This window comes from Periplaneta americana, chromosome 3 (assembly GCF_040183065.1).
Source record: "Periplaneta americana isolate PAMFEO1 chromosome 3, P.americana_PAMFEO1_priV1, whole genome shotgun sequence".
In the NCBI taxonomy this organism is placed as follows: Eukaryota; Metazoa; Arthropoda; class Insecta; order Blattodea; family Blattidae; genus Periplaneta; species Periplaneta americana.
In genome coordinates, this window is record NC_091119.1 from 200,024,705 (window position 1) to 200,050,174 (window position 25,470).

Consider the following 25,470-nt stretch of genomic DNA (forward strand, 5'->3'; position numbering starts at 1 on the left):
GACATTTGTATTATTTATGTATATAACCTAACAATATTAACATCGTATTTGTATTTAGCCTATAGCATGGTTTTTCGAGAAGCATCTTCTTTTTACAGTAATCAACGTATATTCTAATTCAGACTGTACGCCGATTTTGGCGTATAATCTTGATGGCAGTGCCCAGTCAACGAGCCATTGTTGTCTTAGGCCTATATGAATGAATTGCGATAACGTTCTCAGTCGTTGTCAGTGTTACCAACTGCAGTGTACAGAATGCCGTTAAACGATATTTCAAAAGTCGCTAGATTCATTATTATCAATAGAGAAAATTTTTAGTGGTGAAGCTCTCACGAGACTTTTGAGGCTTAGCTTACACAGAAAAGTTATACTATATCAAGTAACAGTATAACGATGTATTGTAAAACTTGGCTTTACCACAGTCTAGTATATACAGTCACGAAGCTTGAGTTGTGAGGGTGCTAGGAACAATAGAGTGTTACTTACTTACTTACAAATGGCTTTTAAGTAACCCGAAGGTTCATTGCCGCCCTCACATAAGCCCGCCAGCGGTCCCTATTCTGTGCAAGATTAATCCAGTCTCTATCACCATACCCCACCTCCCTCAAATCCATTTTAATATTATCCTCCCATCTATGTCTATTCCTTTGCTGTGGTCGTGCCAGAGAATCAGTCCTATTCCGAGGCTTATTATAGGGATACGTAACAAGCTGTTTTTTACGGTGATGGGTTGTTAGCCCTTCGCCCAACCCCCCAGCTGGAGGACCACCCCTTATCGGCTGTCCACGACTGCTTATTCAATATATTCGCAGCTACCCTCCATATCTGGAGGCCGTCTCCTCTATCCGCAACCTGAGGACGCGCCATGCCGTGGTGATAGGGATCCACAATACATGGACAATAGAGTGTGCTGGTACTATTTCGCATTGTCTGTAATGAGGCGATAGTAGCGATCCTAGTGGTTAGCAACTATCTATGGATGCATATTTACCACGTATTGAGAGTGGAGTAACGGTTAGCGCGTCTGGCCGCGAAACTAGGTGGCCCGGGTTCGATTCCCGGTTGGGGCAAGTTACCTGGTTGAGGTTTTTTCCGGGGTTTTCGCTCAACCCAGTATGAGCAAATGCTGGGTAACTTTCTGTGCTGGACCCCGGACTCATTTCACTGGCATTATCACTTTCATCTCTTTCAGACGCTAAATAACCTAAGATGTTGATAAAGCGTCATAAAATAACCTACTGAAATAAAATAAAAAACTACGTATTGAGCTTCATGACTGTAGGTTATATACTAGACTGTGGTTTTACTCCGATCCTTTCATTCACTGTTGGCAGTCATTCCACCGCGAGAGGCTTGTGGCAGAAGCCTCGTAGCGAGGCTTTGCTCACAGGCAGCGACACGCGCAAGCTTGAGGAAAGGCCGGGGAGGAGGGGGTATTGATTCGCTACGACTCATTAGCAGGAAGCGTGGCTAGTCTCAACCGCGATAATAATACGTCGCACTATATTGGTGTTCTGTGAATACGCTGCATTGTTGAGTGTTAGTTTAATCAAAAGAGCATGCGCGTGTGTGTGTTACATGCTAATTTTGTGTAAGATGGCTCGTACTGAGATAACATTGAGGACATTATTTGTTGAATTAATAGAGAAACCGTTTTCAAGTTGGACTTATGAATTTTACAAATAGAGGAGATCGACACCACATTTACGTATTAAAATTGCAGATGAAGGAAGACTAAATAGAAAATTTCAATTTTCATGGTATAAAAAATATGCTTGGCTAACAAGGTGCTGTGTCACAAAAAATTATAATAGAAAAGCCGAGAAACATCTGCTGGATAAAAAGATATAAGGTAAGCAAATTTTTTTAACCTACCCAGTATTCACACCTTAGCTTCGCCACTGAAAGTTTTATTTTTGCCATTGGAGGGTGCTGAAAAGTCGCTAAATCCCTATTTAATCAATGGAAAAGTTAAAAGAAATTGTCGTCGACCACTCGAGCAGGATCATAACACAGACAACAGCTTTGCCATTTTTAGGGGTTGCGTCGATGCATTCGTTAGGTTGGGGGCTTCATTTGTTTACTCGTGCCCCCAGGATATGCTTTGGAATTCAGCTGTCTTAGTTCTTTGTTTTTCATTGGAGGGAAGATAGTGATTTGTTCTGCAAAATAGTGAGTCCCTTTATTCTGTATATGATTGTTTTGATAGCGTGTTGTAGGTCTTGAACAAAGTGGGAAGAATCAGGAAAGATCTTTCTCAACTGCCTGGTTTGATGAGAAATTCTGGTTAAGTCTAAGTGAGAGAAATGGTCTTTATTTTGTTTCGTGTGTGTTCTATTTGTGGGAACTATCACACTTTTACTACGTATAATACTTTTGACCAATAAAATGGTACAGAATGACGTGTTTCAACCAATCATGGCTGCTTATCCTAAAATTTTTGTAACCTCCCTAGCATTTGTTTTTATCACCATTTATTTCTTTGTTTGCCAACTTTCAATAATTGTACCTTTTAAAATCATGTTTATTTTATCATTCATAATTAAAACTTTTCTGTCATTTATCTTGTTTATATTATTTAGCTTATGTTATCGCTTCTGCTGTATGAGATTATGGATAGTCACGGATCAGAAATATTGTTTTAACATATATTGATAATTCAGTGCAACTGTTGGAACTGAATCAACAGTCTTCTTGGCTAGTAATCGTCCATAGAGTTCAATAAAGATTGTATAGTTGGCACAACTGATCATAACACACTACTGTCATCTAGCGCAATATTATGTAATGATGAGATGGTAAAATAATACATTTTCAAGACAGTTTAGTGTTTTAGTAAGTTGATTAATATTTTATTGTATTAGAGTACTTTATTTCTTCTAATCTTTATATACTTTCTTCTAATCGTGTAATGGCCAATTAAAATTCCATTAGAGTTTTGATTTTCTGTAGATAAATCGAAACCTCTAGTGAGATTACTGTAAAAAACTGGACAATCGTAGGTAATAAAAATCTGAAACATCTTTTTGAGAGAGTGAAAAATCATGAATCGTCGGTCTTGGACGTTGAAAATGATAATAAATTTAAATTATTGGGTTCCCTAAATATACACCAATGTTTGTGAAAAGTGCAACACCCAGAAAGAATGGCCTGATCGACTCCCAACTCGGGAAATGTGTAGATTTTTTAAACATGTTTTTTATTAAAAGTACCAGGTCTCTTGGTCCCTTGCCTGATGTGTAGAACAGTGTACCACCAATAATTGATTACGTTTCCAAAAAGATAGCGTACACATAGGTTCAACAATGACGCCTCTTGTGTCACCAATATGCCTTAGCCGTCACTGAGTTTGTGTATGTATAAATAGTAACATTGTCTTGATCTACGACCGTAATATACCGTCGGGTGAAACAAGGTTCTTTATACCGATTATAAAATAATAATAAAATGGCTAGTAATTAAAAAAAAAGTATATATAGTCACGAAGCTCAATACGTAGGGAATATACATCCATAGAAAGTTGCTAACCACTAGGATCGCCACTATCGCCTCATCACAGACAATGCGAAATAGTACCGGCACAGTCTATTGTTCCTAGTACTCTCAACAACTCAAGCTTCGTGACTGTATATACTAAATTGTGATTAAACGACATTGTAATAATGACATGAAACTTGAACACTGCTGCACTGACGTGTTGTCAGATGTAATGTGCCCATATGTTAAATAAGTTACGTGATTTATTCATACTTTATTTTATGCAAAGAAGTTGCTCCTCAAAGTTACGAATGTGAAAAGAAAGGGAACTTCGTACTTCCCGCTGCTCCTTTATCGATCTGCAACTCCATTTCAGTAACTGATATAAGCAGTTTATTCATCAGACACAAGATGACTCTGATAAAGTGATGTTCAATTTTTTTTTCTATTTATCCACAGTCACGAAGCTTGAGTTGACGAGATTACTAGGAACAATAGACTGTCGGTACAATTTCGCATTGTCTGTGATGAGGCGATAGTAGCGATCCTAGTGGTTAGCAACTATCCATGAATGCATATTCCCTACGTATTGAGCTTCGTGACTATATATAAGACTGTGGTATTACTAGATGGCACGCTTTTAGTGATTCAGTGGCGGCTACTATATTATGCTAAGGTTACTATAATAAAAAAGGTAAAGTTAGCCCAGTCGCATGCCATGAAGGCACTTTTTGGGGGGACATGAAGGTAGAGCCCCATTCTTTCCGTGACGACTCTAGAATGAGGTGGTGTGGTCGGCACCACGCTCCTAAGTTTGCCAACGATAAAATCCCGTCACCACCCGGGATCGAACCCCGAACCTTCTAGTACGAAGCCAATTGCTCTACCAATGAGCCACCAGGTCGCCTATATTGAGAACTAATTTGTAATTACATGGTGATCATTTTGTGGGAACAAATGCTACTTTTGTTTTCAAAAGAAACCAACTTTACGACAAAGATTTTTTTTGGTACATTACACAAGCGTTTGAGACGATATCTAAAGTTGAAAATGTACATATATCATATATTTGAAAATGCCTGATGTGATATGTTCGCTATTTTCTAAATTAAAATAATATTCGTGAAAATCATAATTTTTTTCACTTGGATATTGTGCGTTTGGTCGCATAGGATATCGTAAAAGTTTTGGGTACCTAGTCATCAAATTATGGTTCTTACAGATATAAATCAAGTTAGCTAAGTCATGCTACAGTATTTACAAATTTGTGAACAACAATGACGTAAGTTAAGCCCTTTTAGGGGCTCAATAATTCTCCCTTTGTTGAGGGTCAGGGTCAACCAAAAGTGAGTCATTCACGTATGATGTAAGCAACTGACAGTCTCTTCCTTCCACCAATCCGTGACTTCCTTTCGCTGCATTGCCAATACACCGCTAAATAACCGCGCCCTACCTATTGTATGAATTTCAATTTGATGCAGTGTGTGTTAAACACAGTACGTATTGTTTTATAGTGCGTTATTTGCTGTAGGAGTAGACAAAATTGCTCACTGTATGTCTCATCACGTTTTAATTAGTTGCTTTATAGCTTGACGATTTTCATAGATGAAGTTAGTGACATTACAATTTGTTATGTTGGTAATGTCATTAGGGCCTGTCAAAGATGGCGCCGGTTGTAGAAAATGTGGAGGTGAACGGGTTTTCGTCGAAAAAGAAGGAAGAAGCGGATAATAAAGAAAATTTATGGTACGTGAATTTAATCGATTGAACAGAATTTATATCGCCTTTGGTGTCGTTTGATAAATCTTCACTGGTTGTGAAATTTAAATGTCCAACAGTGTGAACTTCTTTCCCACGGCTGACTTTTGATCCCGGACCATCCGACTGTTTGTAGTCCACGCACTTCTACATATCAAGCTCTAATTTAGTTTATAATGAGTAATTGTCAATAATAAACCCTGTAAGATCGCAGACACTTACTGTCATTCTATGACTCCGAACTTCGTATTTCATCACAGTATCGATTAGGCTATGTGTAATGTCTGTATTTTGAAGGTTGACTATTATAACAATATTGATTACTTTGGTGCTTTCTAGTAGATATGTTTTCGTGTGTTGATGAGTGCACATTTAATTCTAATGCTAAAATAAGAGCCTTATTTGAAAATTTATACATATTTCAGGTCAGCTATACTAGGAGACGTACAGACAAGAGGAAATACAAAGTTGCCATCATGTAAATCAGTGGTAGTGTTAGGTAAGTAGAATATTTTATTTTAGAACAGAAATAATGTTATTGCATGGATATTATCTTTATCTTCAATCTGTATCAATGTCATTTTATGTTAATTATTTAAAATTACTCGTGTTAAGAGTAGTTGGTTCACGTGGAGTGATGGTGTAGGTGAAGACTTGAGCTATTGTAATTGGCTAACAACGGACTAAGCTCAGAATTCTTGGCTCACTTGTAGGAAGTATATTATTCAATAATTTTAATTAAATGTGCGGTTGTAGGAGGGACCATACTTGGTAGGTAAAGAGGTTAAGATTCAAGAGTAAACAGTGTTAAGCTGAAATTAATAGCCTAAATGTCTTCTTGTTAATTATGATATTTTGAATTAAGTCATTTTCTGTGTTCCGACAAATTGAAATTAATAATAAAGTAGGGTGTTTCCATGCAGTTACTGCGTAGGACGTATCCATGATGCAAAGAGCTATGACGTCATCACGTGTTAAAGAAACAGCTGAAGGAAAAGTAAACAGTGTGTTCTGTTTACAGTCATGTTTGCTTAATTTTGTTTCCATTATATGTGGTAGTTTCTTTCCTGTATATTTATTCATCGTTCATATTAAGAGTAGGTACGTAAATGTATTCTTTATGTTTTGTTCTAATTCACCCTACTTTTGTGTGATTTAGAAGTCTTTAGACATTAATCACATTGAAATGGCTAAACATTCATGAAAATTTTATTAAATTCTTAAAGTGTACTCTCCGTATTACATTCCTAAATTAATTTCATAAAAATTACATGAAAGAAATAACTAACCTGACCTAACATATATTGGTGGGTAAATGTTCAGTACATCACCGCCACTTCATAGCAACACAATATTGTAGTTTTGGTCCACTTTACGAAAACACTCGGGGTGAATGTCACTTGGTAGCAGAGACGTATTGTATTTTCCCTGGACCAGAAATAAAGTATGTCGTTGCTGCGAAGTGGCGGTGATATACTGAACATTTAATCATAGATATTTCAATTTAGCTACATCTATATCATTGCCGTTACTACAGATTTCTCCACTTTTTTCGTCTGTTATTATATTTGTCCAGTTGACCTGGTTATTCATACAATAGGTTGGTCTACCTACTAAGTACTTATTGTAACTTTTTCACTATTCATAAATCTGCGGACAGTGATGCCTGTGCATAAAGGAACCGCTTTCTGCATTTTGATGTATTTTGAAGCGATGCGTCTTGGGTATCTTTCGTTACTTATGAAGTACGGTAATAAAAACTCACAACATTTGAAGTACTTTGTCTGTTGTCCTCTTTAGATGAACAAATGCATGTGGCTCTTGACCTGAAGGGGTCGTTGTAAATGGCTGAATCCATGCGACTGATGATTTGATTTTCTTTATTTGTGGAACAATGAGCTATTATCATCATCATCATCATCATCATCATCATCATCATCATCATTGCTGGGTAACTTTAGGTGCTGGACCCCGGACTCATTTCACCAGCATTATCACCTTCATTTCATTCAGACGCTAAATAACCTAGATGTTGATACAGCGTCGTAAAATAACCCAATAAAATAAAAATCATCATCATCATGACGTGATGATTTTGAGCTTTCTTCCTGGGGAGAGGAGTGGATAGAATTAATAAGTTAGGCCTACAGAATACTTTTATGGTAATGCTTTGTACTTGTATTTAGACACATTATTATTATTATTATTATTATTATTATTATTATTATTATTATTATTATTATTATTATTATTATTACCACCACCGATAGACCCATTATCAGGGGGGAATCTAGCTACTTGGCGCCTCTAGGCAGAGGAAAATATTTCCTCTCCTTATTTCGACATGAATATAGGCTACCATCAAGTAACCAATATCAACAGTACCATAATTGATAGTAATAATGATAATAATAATAATAAATACCGTACATGTGTGTTGAACTCGCCAAAGTCAAATCAGGCAGTGATTGGTCTATGGCATGCTTTCTTTGTTGCAAATTCATCGATCACATCTTCATAGTCTAGTTGCTGTGTAATGTCAGGTCTTCCAGTTCTACGCACTGGGTGCTCTAACCACTGATCTACTCCGAAGTTCAACCCACCGCACTGGATCGAATCCTTCTCCTTTGGTTCTTTTCCCTTCATTGCCTTACTCCGTGTTCGAGTTACATATACTTATTGGCATATATTTTTTCTATAGGATCAAAAATTAATCTCTCCATAGACTGGATCTTGTGGCATGGATGATCGTAAATAATTCTTGAGGCTTTTGAGGAGTGAGAAAGAGTGCTTGGCTGAACAATTGGTTGCCAGCAGCTGTTGACAGCAATATCCGTAATGAAATTTCTAAATTACATGGTACATCAGCTGCTTGCATATGTGGTTGACGTGAATATGTTAGGAGAAAATCCACAAACTATTAGGGAAAATACGGGAATTTTACTGGAAGCAAGTAAAGAGATAGGTTTGGAAGTAAATCCCGAAAAGACAAAGTATATGATTACGTCTCATGACCAGAATATTGTACGAAATGGAAATATAAAAATTGGAAATTTATCCTTTGAAGAGGTGGAAACATTCAAATATCTTGGAGCAACAGTAACAAATATAAATGACACTCAGGAGGAAATTAATGCAGAATAAATATGGGAAATGCCTGTTATTATTCGGTTGAGCAGTTTTTATCATCCAGTCTGCTCTCAGAAAAGCTGAAAGTTAGAATTTATAGAATATTTATATAGGCTATTACTGGTTCTGTGTGGATGTGAAACTTGGACTCTCATTTTAAGAGAGGAACAGAGGCTAAGGGTGTTCGAGAATAATGTGCTTAGGAAAATATTTGGGGTTAAGAGGGATGAAGTTACAGGAAAATGGAGAAAGTTACACAACGTATTCTTACCTGACATAATTATGAACATTAAATCCAGACGTTTGAGATGGGCAGGGCATGTAGCACGTATGGGCAAATCCAGAAATGCATATAGAGTGTTAGTTGGGAGACCTGAGGGAGAAAGATCATTTTTCTGGAGGCCGAGACGTAGATGGGAGGATAATATTAAAATGGATTTGAGGGAGGTGGGATATGATGATAGCGAATGGATTAACCTTGCTCAGGATAGGGACCGATGGCGGGCTTATGTGAGGGCGGCAATGAACCTGCGGGTTTCTTAAAAGCCATTTGTAAGTAAGTAATCATAGACCCATACTCTCCATTTGTAAACCAAAACAAACTAAAACATTCAAACTGATACACTGTAGTTTCATTTCCGAAACTGGGTAACAAATTCTACATGTTGGTGTATTCCTGATTCAGCACAATTTTTTTTATTTACAAAATTTGTTGATACTTCAGAATGCCATAACCTTTATCTTTTCTCTAGGCATTGTTACAGTAAACATACAATTTAATTTGAAAATATTCCCTTGCAATTCATGTTCAGTTCTTGTTATTGTTTCCTGATTATTTATATAGGCCTATAACCACTTATCAGTCTTAAAGACATATTCATACATTTCAACAGGGAAAAGAACATACTTTTAGAGTTCAAATTTATAGTAATCTGTTGTTGTGAGCTTTTTCGTGAGATATCAACTGTACCGAGGTGTGAATGCCCCTGAACTCTGATAAGTGTAGTAGGCTTACAGTGTGACAGTACACAGAAGGACTGGAAGCAAGTCCCACTTGTTTTACTTTCTCTTGCCACACTCCAAGCACTTTTATCTGCAAGCTACTATCATTATACAGTGAAGCGTCTACTATCATTAACTTGTTGTACAAAACTGTGACGGTAATTGAAACAGCAACATTGAAATCGTTTTAACTCATGTTGGAGCAAAGCATTTAACTACTTATTATATTTGTTGGTATATTCTGCATATATTATCTGCCAATAGATGCTTTTATGGTCTTAGAAGACATATGAAATCTCAAATTATATTTAGGAATACAAAAATTATGATGTATAAAACTCTTATGAGATCTGTACTATCTTACGCATCTGAGACTTGGCCATTGTAGAAGTCAGATGCGACATTATTATGTACATTTGAAAGAAAGATTCTTAGGCAAATCTTTGGACCAGTTAGAGAAAACGGAACATGGAGAAGAAGATACAATTTCGAACTGTACAGATTATATAATGAGCCAGACATTGTTAAATTTATAAAAATAAGAAGATTGGATTGGGCCGGGCTTGTTGTGAGAATGCAAGATGATAGAGTTGCGAAGAGAGTTTTTACATTTATTCCGATGGAAAGAAGGAAGGTTGGTAGACCGAGATTGAGATGGGAAGACTGTGTGATGGATGACTGGGTGTTAGAAATTGGAGAAGTTTGGCATTGAATAGGGAGGAATGGCGAAAACTTCTGAAGAAGGCCAGGGCCCATGAAGGGCTGTCGTGCCATTGATGATGATGATGATGATGATGATGATGATGATGATGATGATGATATTCTCCATATTATATGTAATGAATAGTGACAGGGAAAATATGAAATTTCGTATTCGAAACTATTCCTGTTAGTTGTATGGAAACAAGGATTTTCATGATACGCGATGTGTAGAATGAAATTAACGTCATAAAAATTAATATTTAATAATGTTTAAATAATTTTCGTGTTTCATCAAAAGATTCTTTTTTTTCTCTTACACTGTAGTCTGATTGCTGTAATATGTTACTAGTCAGCGATGTATGTAATGAAGGGGGAGAGGAACTGGCTACACTACTCCATTATCTCCTGGCTTAGTTGGGTCATGAGTGATGCCTTATTGGTGTCACTTATGAGATTCCAACCTGTCTCCGGACAGTTGACTAAACAACAACAACAATGTTTTGGAAAAATTTTGATGTTTCATCACAAGATTCGTTTTTTTTTCTTTCATATTTTGCAAGATTTATTCCCTCTGTTAGTATTCCTATACTACCTTTGAACCAGGCTTTCCAAATACTATCTGAGATTCCGAGTGGCCAGTGAAATCTCCCAATTCCCCTTTAGAGTCATTGAACTTGTATCGTCAATGAATAAGTGGTTCCTATTTCACCTTTGTTTGTTCTTTCAGATCTATTCAAAGTGTTATCAGTTTTGATATGTAGTGATTTTTTTTTTTGTTTTGTTTTTTTTTTTTTGCAATTTCATGTAGGCCTACTTTTCATCGTGTAATCTTTTGCTAGCAAATAGCCTATAACTTATAGAGAAGTTACTTGTTTGTATTGTAATCAATGTTGAGGCCAGCCAATGTAAGAAGTTCCCCTCCCCCCTCTTCAGTATAAAAAATTCAGTTACCTAGTTCTTGCATTGAAGTAAGGGTTTGATGTTTCTTCTGAAAGACTGTTTCGTTACACAGATTTATTGTATTTATTTGATAGCATATTAAATATTGTCTCTAAAGGCTTATTTTGTAAATAATGGTATGAACCTGCACTAAATGGTTTAGGAACAAAAATAATTTAGCATTGAAATACAGTATTTAATTCTTATTTTAAAATGTTGCAAAAGTTTCTTCATACAATGCCAGTTTTTGAAATTACGATTTGGATGTATCTGCGTTTTTTTAAGAATGAATGCATGGAGTAGAAGATGAACTACTGGTCACTATTAAGACGGCATCATACTGATTCAGGTGGTTCAGTGATGGCTCAGAATGTCAGTCGTTCATAGCGAATGAGCATACAGCAACACCCGTGTATTGTTGGCAAGCTTCGGTCCTTCCAAAGACACCGTCATCACCTCCACTAAATTGAAACAGTAGGTTTGTTCCAACAACAGTTAGTAACCATCTGTAACCATCGTAAGCATGCGCAGTACAGAAAAGCTATTCCAAAATACTCCACATCAGTTCTGAACCGGAAACATGTACATACTGCAGTCGGACATTCCAACAAACTTTTGACACGGGTTCGGTACGATCAGAAGTAGTCAGCGGATTGAGGCATGTACGGAAGAGTTACGTGTCTCGGACATGTGCATACACTCACCAAAGTCTCCTGGATACTGAAGAAAGACATGATCGACTGTTCACATCAGTGAGATTAAGATGGAAAGTGACAGTGCAGACGAATAATAAAACTAGAGATTTAATTTAAATTTTCGCCAGAAAGAAAGACAATGAAAATTATTTGGGTATTGAAATAGTTAATTACAATTTCAAAATGCAACTTCGAGTAAAAGTATAATAAATAAACTACATAAATGAATAATTAAAAAAAAAAAAAAACTTTTTTCATTTTAGGTGAAAGAGTCCCTAGTATACGACATCGAATTAGCAGAATTCTTACCTCCCATATTTTTTGTTATCTTTTTTATAGAAAATTATCGAAATTCTGTCTTCTGCAACTTGAATTAGCTGCGAAACGATAGTAATTAAGCAGTCCATTGTCAGGCAAAGATGATCACAGTTACAGCATCTCTGAATTTAGTACACGGTGACCTGAAAAAGCATTCCAACATCATCCAGTTCTGTTTCAATCCCGTACCAGATACCCAACCAGCGCATGTGCATAAGATCATCCATGGTTTACACAGGAACTGATACATACACTGCTTGTTGTAACGAACCTAGAAATGAATCAATGTCTGCAAATAACTTATCGAAATTTTGGAAGTGGATTATAATCTGCAATTAAGGGGAGAGGCTGGTATTTTTTGGTGGAAAATTAGTAAATTTTCAAAAAAAAAATCTTCAAAATACTATGTGATATGTGTGGAATGCATAGCATAACATTTTGTTGGTATTTGTGCCCTTATCGGATGTTGAGTCGCCATTTTTAAACTTTCTGCATTATGAATTTTTAAACCACTCGCCCGCTTTTATTGTTGTTTCCAATAAATTAAATTTTCAAAAAAAAAAATTTTTTTTCTTTGAAATACTCTTTGATATGTGTGGAATGCATTGCATAACATTTTGTGGGTATTTGTGCCCTTATCGGATGTTGAAACGTCATTTTTAAACTTTCTGCGCTATGGATTTTTAAATCACACACCTGCTTTTATCGGTTCCCAGTAACTTCATTTTTTTTGCTACATTGCCAGACAAAAATGGATATAATTTCTGAACTATTAAAGATACATGCATGAAATTTAGAACACACATTCGTTAGACTATTAGGAAACTTTTCTCGGTAACAGAATTTTGTTAACTGACTTCATTTTAAAAATACGTCCATTTGTTTGCAAGAAAGGAAATCAGAAAATTGTTATTAAATTTTAATTGTTTATTTTACAAACGTAGGGACTAATAACAAAATTCTGTTACAGACAATTTGTAGAACATGGTTTTGCAAATACATTGCAAAAAACTGTTTGAATCTGTCTTTAAAAATGGTTTAGATATATCGGTTTTAGTACAATCCTGCATTGGGTATATTTTGTTTCAGATTTGGGCCCTCAATTTTTTTTCAAAATATTTTTATTTGGTTGAGTTGCCACAGCTATGAGCTCTCTACATACAAACAATTAATATTTTACATCAAATAGGAAAAAAGTTTAAAAAAATACCATCCTCTCTGCTTAAAAAAGGGATCTTCCTGCATTATCATGACAAAGAATTATCTCGTACAGTATGTTATTATATCAGCTACCTTCACCTTTGCACTATTCTGTTTACTCTATCTGTGCCTGCCACAAAAACTTGAAACCTTGAATGTAATGGCAGTGTAGTGAGTAGTAGATTGCCGAGAATGAAGTGTTTGCCTTAAGGTGTAACTAGTAGTACTTTCTTTGCCTTCTTAACAATCATCAGCTCGATATACCATAAGTTAGATATGAATATAATTGAAAACCTCCCTCGATTAAGGGTGTAACCAACAAATCTATAATACGCTTTTCAGGAGAAAAGAAAATAATTTCAGGGGCATATTTCGTTAGACCTCTATTTATTAACAGAACAGTTTAATTGACCAAGGATACAAGTTTATTCAGCTATTGGATGCAGCCATTTATTCTTAGAAATTAATGCTTCAGAATTACTTTTTCTACCGAAGTCACATTATTCATTAATTTGATGTTATACCCTTTTTCGAGGGAAGTCTTCAATTATTGTATTTTCTGTGTTAGAATGTATTTAATACTTTCATAATATTACATACTTAATTTTTAATCCAGTCTGAGATGCTCATAATATACAGGATGATGAAAGACATAAAATAAAAACATTGTAAAATGAGACCTGTTGCTATTTATTGTTAAATAATTTGTACATGCATTCTAGAAGAATTGGAGTTTTGTCCAAATTAGACCTCAACGTGCCCACCATTGCAGTCACGACACAGTTCATATCTTGAGGATAATTCCTCCATTGAGAAAATCTTTGCTCTTAGATCATAAAATATCCCTGGATCGCTGTGCATACACATAATTCTTCACGAAACCCCAGAGAAAGAAATCAGGTGGTGTCAGGTCTGGGGAATTTGGAGGCCACATAATTGGCCCTCGTCGACCACACCAGTTGTTACCAAATGTGTCATCCAGATAATCACAGACGTCTGTTACCCAATGAGGTGGTGCACCATCCTGTTGGAACATGATGTTTTCCTGTTGCACTTGTGGTTCGAAAAAGTTTTTCAACATGTCCAGGTATGGTCGTGATAGAACTGTTTCCTTTGCGAAGATAAACGGCTCATACAGATTATAGTGACTTACCGCGCACCAAACATTAACTTTAGGGCTAGCCCATTCCAGTTCACATGATATTTGTAACACAGAACCCATCGAACACCATATTCTCGTTGGAACCGCCGTTGAATAGATGTTACACTTTCAAATTTAGCAAACCACAAGACACATTTCGCTCGTTGTTGTGCAGTAAATGGCATTTTGTTTATTCAGTCACTGCTGAGTAACTTCTTTTGTTTCTTATGCAGCAACAATGATGACACACTCCCGTGCTTCAGTATTATATTGGAATTGAAATGAATTCTACACCATTATAAATTTTGTAGTTTTTTATCATCTTTTTTATTTATTTTATTTAGCTCATAAAGTTCCTCAAAGCCAAGGGCCTAAACAAGGCAGCTATTTTGGCAATTCCTAGTAATTTCAGGGAAAGTTCTCATGCTTGTTTCAGTGCTTCCTTTAATTGACTTCTTTAGTCCTCTTGATCATTTGCCTCGGATCAGTAGTTGCTGCCAAAGTGGATCTTCAAGTTGTCTGCCCATTGTTTTCTCTGTCCTGCTCTCTTGTGACCGACATTTGGGTTCCAAGCTGTTTTGTGTGTCCATTCTCACAACCCGGCATGCCTATGTTCGTTTAATAATAATAATAATAATAATAATAATAATAATAATAATAATAATATGACTTTATTTAACCTGGCAGAGTTGCGACTGTAGGGCCTTCTCTTACACTCAACCAGGATTAAAACTTACTTACATAGTTCAACATACAACTGAATCGGATTTAAGAAATTACATACTGATACGATTTACATAATGAGATCAAAAGAGACAGTTAAATAAAAATAAACACGGTGGAATACTTATTAATGTTGTTAGAATCAAATACGAATCACATAAAATCATAACCCAATAATTCAATAAAATGTACACAATAAAAATAAACACATTGGAATACATATTATATTGGTGCTAAACTGGAGAATTCCCCATGGTATCTTTGAACCGTGCCCTTACGTTTAGCACCAAATTTAAGTAAATACACAATCTTGCCAACATAAGAACACGATGTTGGTGTGTGGCGTCGTTGTAGGAAGAAATTTGTTTCTTTTCTCTCTCTACCTCCTTCGTTCCGAACATTACTGAGAGATAGCACCACTGTTAGCTACAAGATATATTTGCGCAAATATATTGAAGTAGATTACGTGACCTATCACGTGACTTAGATGAGAGTCATAAACAGACATTTGAATAAATAGTGCACTGCGGTAAAATATGAACATTAAATTAGAAAAAAAATACTATTTGCATAATATTATAAAGACAGCTGAATTAAGTATACGTAATAAAAATAAGAAACAAAAAGTAAAAATAAACACAGCGGAATACATTGTATTAAATATTTGCAATGTGTTAAATCTGGCAACTCATCATAAGATATTCTTCTATTTTATATTTAAAAGAAATCATCAAAGTTCAGCAGCCCTTGACTTCAAGCAGCAGAAAATTTCAGTGACGAGAAATAGCGACAGTGAAAGTTGAGTGCAGAGAGGATTGTGAAATGGAATTTCTAGCGTGTTATCGTGTTGTGACCGAGTATTTAAGTTATGATAGCGAGAAGGATTGTGAAATCGAACAAAGAAGTAATAATGTACGGTATTTTGCTGTTATTGAGCCATCTTTGACACCTGTCATTTTCCTAAACTCTTAGTTCTGAATTCTGTCTTTTACACTGCCATCTAGAATCTTCCTCTCCATTTTTCTCTGGCACAGCTCCATACAGCAAGATGGGGAGGATGCAGCTATTCACTGTTTTAACAAGTATTATGATGAAGATGATGATAATAATAATAATAATAATAATAATAATAATAATAATAATAATAACACACAATAAAAGTAACTTCGTAATAACAAACTTTAAAACTGAATATTTTATAATAAAATCGATCTAAATACTTAAGAAAAAGAAAAAAGTAAAAATATTAGTATGTGAACGAGAAATTTCTCTCCCACTTCATCATTTCGAATAACATTAAACAACATTAAAACTGAATATGTTATAATAAATTTGATATAAATATTTAAGAAAATAAAAAATAAAAATATTTGTATGTGAACGAGAAATTTCCCTTCCCTCTCTACATTTTTAACATTTCGAATACAATAATACATGCTAAAAACAACTTTATAAATTAAACATTAAAACTGAATACGTTGTAATAAATTTCATATAAATAATTAAGAAAAAAAAAACAAATAAAAATATTAGTATGTGAACGAGAAATTTCCCTCCTCGTCTATATTTTTATACTGTAATTTCGAATACAATAATACATGTTAAAAATAATTTTGTAACATTAAACATGAAAACTGAATATGTTCTAATAAATTTGATATAAACATTTAAGAAAAAACGAGAAACTTCCCTCCCCCTCTACATTTTTAAAATTTCGAATACAATAATACATGCTAAAAATAACTTTGTAACAGTAAACATTAAAACTGAATGTGTTGTAATAAAATTGATATTAACACTTAAAAAAAAAATAGTATGTCCATAAGTAATTTCCCTTCTCTACATTTTTATCATTTTTAGCACTAAGGTGAAATTATTAATATAAGCCTACATGATTATTAGGCTTGTCAATTTTCGTAAGTAAAAATTAGGGACAATTTTATTGCACTAATTATTTCCATCTATCAATCCACATATTCAATTGGTAAACACACATACACACGCACGCACACACAAAATCATGGATGTCCAAACGTGTGTATAACCAGGAGATATTGCAGTTCAAGCATGCTCTGCTAAGGTCAATAATTTCCCATATAAAATAGGAAAAACGACCTTAAAGAATATGTGTTGCGGATTGCTTACACCAGGGGTTACCTCGTACGAGTTACAATTGGACATCTATGCAGTAGATATCATATATAAAAAAAAGTTACAAAAACTTACCAAAAATGACCACAAAACAAGTTGAAAAACAGTAAAACTTACCTATAAAAGAAATATTGACTCGTTGGAAATTAGGAACCCATCATATTTATGTAAATACTAACACCTGTGGAGTAACGGTCAGCGCGTCTAGCCGTGAAACCAGGTGACCCGGGTTCGATTCCCGGTCGGGGCAAGTCACCTGGTTGAGGTTTTTTCCGAGGTTTTTCCTCAACCCAATATGAGCAAATGCTGGGTAACTTTCGGTATTGGACCCCGGACTCATTTCACCAGCATAATCACCATCTCATTCAGACGCTAAATAACCTAAGCTGTTGATAAAGTGTCGTAAAACAACCTACTAAAAAAATGTAATTATTAACCTAATATAAACAAAATGTTTAAATGTTCCCAGAACTAACCTAACCTACGTACATAAAAGATTTCAGCTATTCTTCTCGGAAAACACCGATTCCTTTACGTGATTTATCACCACAGGTATCAGATCTTATTACACTTGAAGGGCTACGGTATTTTATAAATCTTTGTTGTTGTTGTTCTCGTTGATATCTGTATCTTTCGTAAATGTTATTGTATAATTTTTTTCTCCATTTTTCCGCCGAAACCAATGACTGAGGCATCAAATGGAACAAAGTGGGCATAATAACATAATACTGAATGGCGCCGAACTAAAGTCAAAATGATTAAGATGAGCACAGTGGATAGATGATTCAGTAAATATCCTGTAGGCTGTGATCAAGCCTGCCCTTTGTGTATTACGGTCATTACACCCGTCACTCTGTTGACACGTAAATGATAATTAAATTTCTGCTTTAAATATGCGTACTAGAGTCATTTCTCTATTTCGTCACATGTTGGAAGCATGTCTGTATGAGACTGTGTGGAAATAGCCTACCTTCAATCCAGACTAAATCCAACAAGATGATAGAAACAAAAATAAACTGTAAAGATCTAATAGGTCATGAAATCGGGACATTTTGATGCGTATGCAAATTATTTCGGGACGCAGTGGTCAAAATCGGGACTGTCTCGGGAAATACGGGACGGTTGGCAAGATTGTCCAATTAATATTTGAGGAGAAAAATTCGCTCCGGCGCCGGGGATCGAACCCGGGTCCTTGGTTCTACGTACCAAGCGCTCTGACCACTGAGCTACGCCGAATTCAATCCACAGCACCGGACCGAATCCTCCTCCTTCAATGTTTCCCTTTGTGGCCTGACTCCAAGTTAGGCATATATGTTGACGTATATGTCCAATGTCAACTGCCATTATACTAGGAGTGCACTCAGCTGAGTGACTTGTTTGGCCGGGATTCCGCAGTTACGTGCACTGTAATCTGTACAAATATATGCACTGCAGCTATGAGAATATTATAGATATTAATTTGTCCTACAGAATAATATCTGTAATATTGACAATTAATATTTGAGGAGAAAAATTCGCTCCGGCGCCGGGGATCGAACCCGGGTCCTTGGTTGTACGTACCAAGCGCTCTGACCACTGAGCTACGCCGAATTCGATCCCCGGCGCCGGAGCGAATTTTTCTCCTCAAATATTAATTGTCAATATTACAGATATTATTCTGTAGGACAAATTAATAAATCTATAATATTATCCAAAGTGATATTAATATACACAAATACACACACATCGTAACAGGATTAGAATTTATCGCAGTCGTAGAGTAATATCACAGTCTAGTATATACAGTCACGAAGTTTGAGTTGTTGAGGGTACTAGGAACAATAGACTGTGCCAGTACTATTTCACATTGTCTGTGATGAGGTGATAGTAGCGATCCTAGTGGTTAGCAACTATCAATGGATGCATATTCCCTACGTATTGAGCTTCGTGACTATGGTAATATGATGTTATCAAGTTTGCAAACATTTCACGATGTGTGACATTATACCCGGGCTTCACCCACGGCATTGAGAGAAGCTACATTATGGTTTATGGAGTGTGACGTCATGAGTGAAACTAAACACTTCCTGTACTCATTTTATTTTCCTTTTTCTGTTTGTTTTCAAGTAATTTGATGTCGATATGGTATCGCTGTAGCATTAAATCTTCACAAATGAAATATGTTACAGTAACTGTTCCTGTTCTATTAACTATTTTTGCGTTGTGGTTTTGGCAGGTTGTGATGCTATACCCATATGGTCCGTTACATTAAAACTAGATCAGTAAATGAGGTTAAATATCAAGTTGACATATGGCATCTGACCTTTCCATCATAGGCCTATGAACTTAAGAGATTGTTTTTATAGAAAAGTATACAGCTCTGATATATGCATCCTCTTTTTTTCTTTGAAACTTGTTTAATTTATTTTTGTACATTATAGTAACTTTCGTATTTATTGCAGACAGATTAATTTGTCGTAAAATTCGTTTATGGTCGAGTGGTTAGCCTCTCTGCTTCCCTCATGCCGATCCAGGTTCGATTCTCGTCTCGGTAATGGAATGAATTTGTGGTAGAGGGGTTTTTCGCCGAGTTTTCCCATTTCCCCCTAACTCTTAACCATTATTATTATTCCACCGATACTTCAAAATCACCCTTACTCTGCAAGGTCCTGATCCAGGCTTCCAGAACAAATTAAAAAAAAAGATGAAAATTGTGCACATGTTTAATGAAGACTATTATTACTATTAGTCATACACTCTTGTGTTGCTTCCGAAAAACGCATTCATTCATTCATTCATTCATTCATTCATTCATTCATTCATTCATTCATTCATTCATTCATTCATTCATTCATTCTTCTGCCCAAGTGCAGTTCTTTCACTCAAATCCAGCTTTCTCCAATCTTTCCTATTTTCTGCCTTCCTCTTTGTCTCCTCATATCCATATATCTTAAAAAAAAGTTGTTTTATTTAACGACGCTTGCAACTGCCGAGGTTATATCAGCGTCGCCGCTGTGCCGGAATTTTGTCCTGCAGGAGTTCTTTTACATACCAGTAAATCTACTGACATGAGCCTGTCGCATTTAAGCACACTTAAATGCCATCGACCTGGCCCTGGATCGAATCCGCAACCTCGGGCATAGAAGGCCAGCGCTATACCAGCTGCGCCAACCAGACCGACCCATATATCTTAATGTCGTTTATCATCTGATATCGTTTTCTGCCTCGAACTCTTCTCCTGTTCACCATTCCTTCCAGTGCATCCTTCAGTAGACAGTTTCTTTTTAGCCAGTGACCCAACCAAGTCCTTTTTCTCTTCCTGATCACTTTCAGCATTATTCTTTCATCACAACACAGCTTCATTTTTTATTCCATCTGTCCACTTCACAAGCTCCATTCTTCTCCATATCCACATTTCAAATGCTTCTAGTCGCTTCTCTTCACGTCATCACAATGTCCATGTTTCTGCCTTACATATTGCTACACTCCACAAAAAGCACTTCACTAGTCTCTTTCTTAGTTCTTTTTCCAGAGGTCCGCAGAAGATGCTCCTTTTTGTATTGAAAGCTTCCTTGGCCATTGCTATCCTCCTTTTGACTTCCTGGCAGCAGCTAATGTTACTACTTATATAGTACGTACACTCCAAATATATGAAGCTGTCCACTTGCTCTACTGCCTCATTTAGTATTGACAAGTTTACCTTCTTTATTTTTCTTCGTCTTATTTGCATTTATCTTCATCCATATATTATACTTAATAATTTATTCTGCCTCATTGTACGAAGTACATTTAAAGTATTGTGATGCTATAAAAATGGATATCAACGTTTTCAAGAAAAAACACGAAAAGATTTTTTTTTTTTGCATTCCGTTTGTGCACAGCAGCAATTTTTCATAATTATTGAGACGGATTTTGTTCAAGTTCAGTATGAGTCATTTTATCAGGAAATGTGGCCTACATGAAATACAATGGTTTTAAGTAAAAAAAATCTAAAACATGAAATGACAATGGATTTGAAATAGGCTCTAACAATCTGAAAAGAAATGAAATGAGCTGCCCAATATGTTACCAGACGCCTAAGTTGTGGAGAAATTTATTACTATGTGCGAAATTATTTCTACTTTTCATTCCGAATTTTGTCAGTCTGTAAAAACTCCCATGTCATATCACATGAAGAAAAACCAGATGCAGTCTCTACCCTTATTATTATTATTATTATTATTATTATTATTATTATTATTATTATTATTATTATTATTATTATCATCATCATCATCATCATCATCAATAATTCTTATTTTTTATACTTTGTATGCCTCATTTATTTTGACCTGCTGTTCACATTTTATTATGCTTTTTTCTTTCTTTCTGTATGTTAAATATTATGTCTGATTTCTTCTTACCTGTTGTTTACATTTTATTATTATTATTATTATTATTATTATTATTATTATTATTATTATTATTATCTTATTCAGTTTTGTGTGTAAAATTGTAGTGTACTTTGTAAATTTGTAGTGTTTTTGTAACACAGTTTTTACTCCTGGTTGAGTGTTAGAGGAGGCCGTATGGCCTTAACTCTGCCAGGTTAAATAAATCATTTTATTATTATTATTATTATTATTATTATTATTATTATTATTATTATTATTATTATTAGTGAAGGGTGCGTCATTTTTATAGGATCAGATCTCTTAAATACATTTGATACACCTGAGTGATCCACTTTTAAAAGCCTCGTTTTATAAATAGAAAAATAATTTAGACATTATTGTTGTATGTACGGGCTGTCCCAAAATTTGCACACATGGACTACATAGCGTGAACTCCAGATGGAGGCGAAAATGTTAGTGACAAAATTTCGTCCAAAGAATTTTTAATTGCACACTGTGGCAAGACTGTATTTTGCAAATGAATATTACTTCTGTGATCATACTATTCATACGCTGCCTTAGAACTAAATACGATTCAAAACATCTGTAGCCTAAACTAATGAACTGTATTAAGTTAAAACTGAGAAAACAATAACTAAAATTAAAACTCTTTCAGTGTTTCCATATCGTAATCTAGGCAGAATAGGTGCTGCATTCAGCGTGACTATAACTGAATTATGCAATTCACTTACACAACAAAATTTGAGTTTATTTCTGAGTGACTCATATTTCAGTATAGATCTACAAGTTTTAAATAATTTTTTTCTGATATAGTATTTTAATATTTTGTAGGTGATAATGAATCTGGAAAGACAACTTTAATAGCCAAACTTCAGGGTGTAGAAGATCCAAAGAAAGGTTCTGGATTGGAGTATGCGTATATAGATGTTCGTGATGAATATAGAGATGGTAAGTGATGAACTGATGGTAAAGATATTTATGAAATTTTTATAACAACTCTAGCTATGAACCTGATTTCATTTTTCAGGCTCTCTTTGAAAGCCTCTGAAATCTTGTAGCAGTTGGCTTTGTTGTTGTTCTTCCTACAGTATACAAAATGTCAGTAATTTTACCAAAAGATCTGTGATGTGTCAGTTGTAGTTTCCCAGGAAGAATTTTATTATTCATGTTCACTAAGCATGCTGTTTCACTCGGTTCCATAGAGCTTTGCTATTATAAATTTATGAGTAAGACTGTACTTTAATTAACTTGCTGCCTGACACAGGTAGAAAGTGTTCAGCTTAGGTATTAACCAGAAAATTTGAAAACATTAGTAAGCTGGAATAATGCTCTACATTTAAACATAATTATGTTATTTTCTACTGTCATATTTCTTCTACACATTATTTAGTAAAATTTATAAGCTTGTACTTCTTATTTGGGAAAAGGAAATTGTCCCAGAACAATGGAAGGAGTCCATAACTTATCTTTAAGAAGGGGGACAAGACTAACTGTAGTAACTTTCGAGGAATATCACTTTTATTAACGTCATACAAAATTTGTCCCATATTCTTTTGAGAAGATTAACTCCATATGTAGATGAAATTATTGGGGATTATCAGTGTGGTTTTAGGCATAATAGATCAACTATTAATCAGATTTTTTGTATTAGACAGATAATGGAGAAAAAATGGGAGTATAAGGGTACAGTACATCATTACTTAAAACTGACTGGCGCAGGAGAATAATGTAATTTGAATGGCCATAGAAGATGATGTTTATTGTTAATGTAACTGAACATAATAGTGCAGTAGTGTAATCGCTGATACGTGTTTAGTGTCATAGTTGACTTATAAATTATGTTAGATCTTCAGTAATTGTTGTTGTTGTGCAGATCACACTCGACTCAGCGTGTGGGTCCTGGATGGCGATCCTTCTCATGCTCATCTTTTACGGTTTGCGCTATCAGAAGAAAGTTTCCCACACACACTGGTGATGTTTGTAGTTGCCATGACGACTCCTTGGGGTATTTTAGATCAGTTGCAGACATGGGCAACTGTTTTACAAGACCATATCGACAGGCTGAAAATCGACATAGATGACTTACAGGATGCTAGACACAAATGTAAGTAACCATCGTTATTAATTTAAAAATGATAGTAATTATGGATTTACTGCTTACAACAGAAGAAGTTTGTAGTTGGACATGACTGTGTGGAAGTGCAGTGTTTCAGAGTTGGCACTTACATCTCTTCAGAGAAGAAGATTCAATTATGAACTTGCAGCATATACTAAACTGCAACATTTCAGATAAAAGTGTCAATAACATCACAGACGTTCAATAATATATTAGGAAACAGATGAAGAAAAGCTAATGTTTTTATTTATTTTATTTTATTTATTTATTTATTTATTTAACCTGTTAGAGATAAGGCCATCAGGCCTTCTCTTCCCCTCTTCCAGGGGATTACAACTACAATATTAAGAATACAATTACAATTATAATTACAATTAATATTAAATTTACAAATACAATAAAAATCAAAGTACTAAAAAATTAACTGATTTATAAAAGCTAGACAGTTTATTGTAAAACTTAAGAAGAGAGGAGCATTTCTTTTATTGATTAAGTAAAAATTAAACCTACTCTACGCAGTAAGAAAATGCTTAATAAGTTTGCTTTTGAACGCTATTAAATTCCGACAGTCTCTGATGTCATTGGGTAGGGTATTCCACAAGCGCGAGAGCGAGATTGTGTATGATGATGAATACGATGATGTCTTATGTGTTGGTATGGCTAGTATGCGGCTATTTTGCGTGCGTGTGAAGAGGTTATGATATGATGACAGGTAACTGAAACGGGAGGCAAGGCAGGTAGTGTAGAAGTGTGAAGGACTTGGAAAAGGAGAACAAGAGAATGAAAATTTCTACGTTCGTTAAGCCGTAGCCAGTTTAGAGTTTGGAAGGATGGGGTAATGTGGTCAGCGCGACGGACATCGCAGACGAAGTGAACACAAGAATTATGAACACGTAATTTTTGCGACTGGTTGACATTGAGGTCGGTCAGTAGAAAATCACAATAATGTTCTGAGCAGTAGAAAAGTTTTCCGGGCTATGAGGCCGTGGTCTGTTGGTTGTGAGACCAAACGTTTCGTTCACTGCTGCGGTGAACATCTTCAGTGGTGTCTATTGCTGGTGTGGCTGGTTCTACTGCGTGTGCCGATTACAGTCTGCGCTGGCTGCATCGTTGTATATATAGTGCGGGAGGGGGGGGGGGGCTTGCTGTTGTCGCCTCGGTCTGCGCTCAAATGTGCTTCGCGGGCGGGTTTGCTGTTTTCCACGCTCTTCGCGTCCGGGGTTGTGTTGTTTAATTGTGCTACGCGGGCGGGTTTGATGTTGGTTTTCCTTAATGCCGGATACCAGGCCTTGTTAACCTTGAGGCCTTCTTCTTTTCGATTGAAATTGTTCTTATGTTTATATATTTCAATCGCCTCTCGGTGTAGCCTCGCGTAGAAATGTGTGACACACCACATATATATATTATTTAAAACACTGTATATACATCCATATCCATGGAGTTAAATCTGCTTTCTGTGCCAATGGATGGTGACCAGGTGGTACCTACATGCCTCTTTCTGGAATTAAATTATCAGCAACTGTTTTGAAGTTGTTTGTTCTCAGACCTATGAACCACACCCCTAGATTATATACCAAACAATCTTTTAGCCCACTAAAGCCAATATTTTACCGTTAGGTTCCATTGTTTTTGAAGGTAGAGTGCGCCAGTTGAGATTCTCACAATCTCAATTTGTACATATACAACTTTATTTATATTTCTTCTCTAGATTGCTGTCTCAGGATTTTCGCTATGAAATTCTATCAT

The 25,470-nt window shown here is 35.5% G+C and overlaps 1 protein-coding gene and 1 non-coding gene across 6 annotated transcripts in view; one reads left to right on the top strand and one right to left on the bottom strand.

Moving 5' to 3' along the window:
* The first annotated feature begins 5,093 nt into the window (after positions 1-5,093).
* The window catches only part of Dlic (dynein light intermediate chain), a 53,092-nt gene continuing 32,715 nt past the window's right edge, over positions 5,094-25,470 (top strand). For all 5 annotated transcript variants that reach the window (XM_069822491.1, XM_069822492.1, XM_069822493.1 and 2 more), the window contains exons 1-4: positions 5,094-5,223; positions 5,661-5,734; positions 22,440-22,556; positions 23,482-23,712. In XM_069822491.1, the coding sequence (XP_069678592.1) occupies positions 5,141-5,223; positions 5,661-5,734; positions 22,440-22,556; positions 23,482-23,712 (505 nt within the window). In that variant the 5' untranslated portion in view covers positions 5,094-5,140. The remainder of the gene's footprint in view (positions 5,224-5,660; positions 5,735-22,439; positions 22,557-23,481; positions 23,713-25,470) is intronic.
* Positions 18,753-18,825, bottom strand: TRNAT-CGU (transfer RNA threonine (anticodon CGU)). The gene has a single exon. It is a non-coding gene; the product is annotated as a tRNA-Thr (tRNA).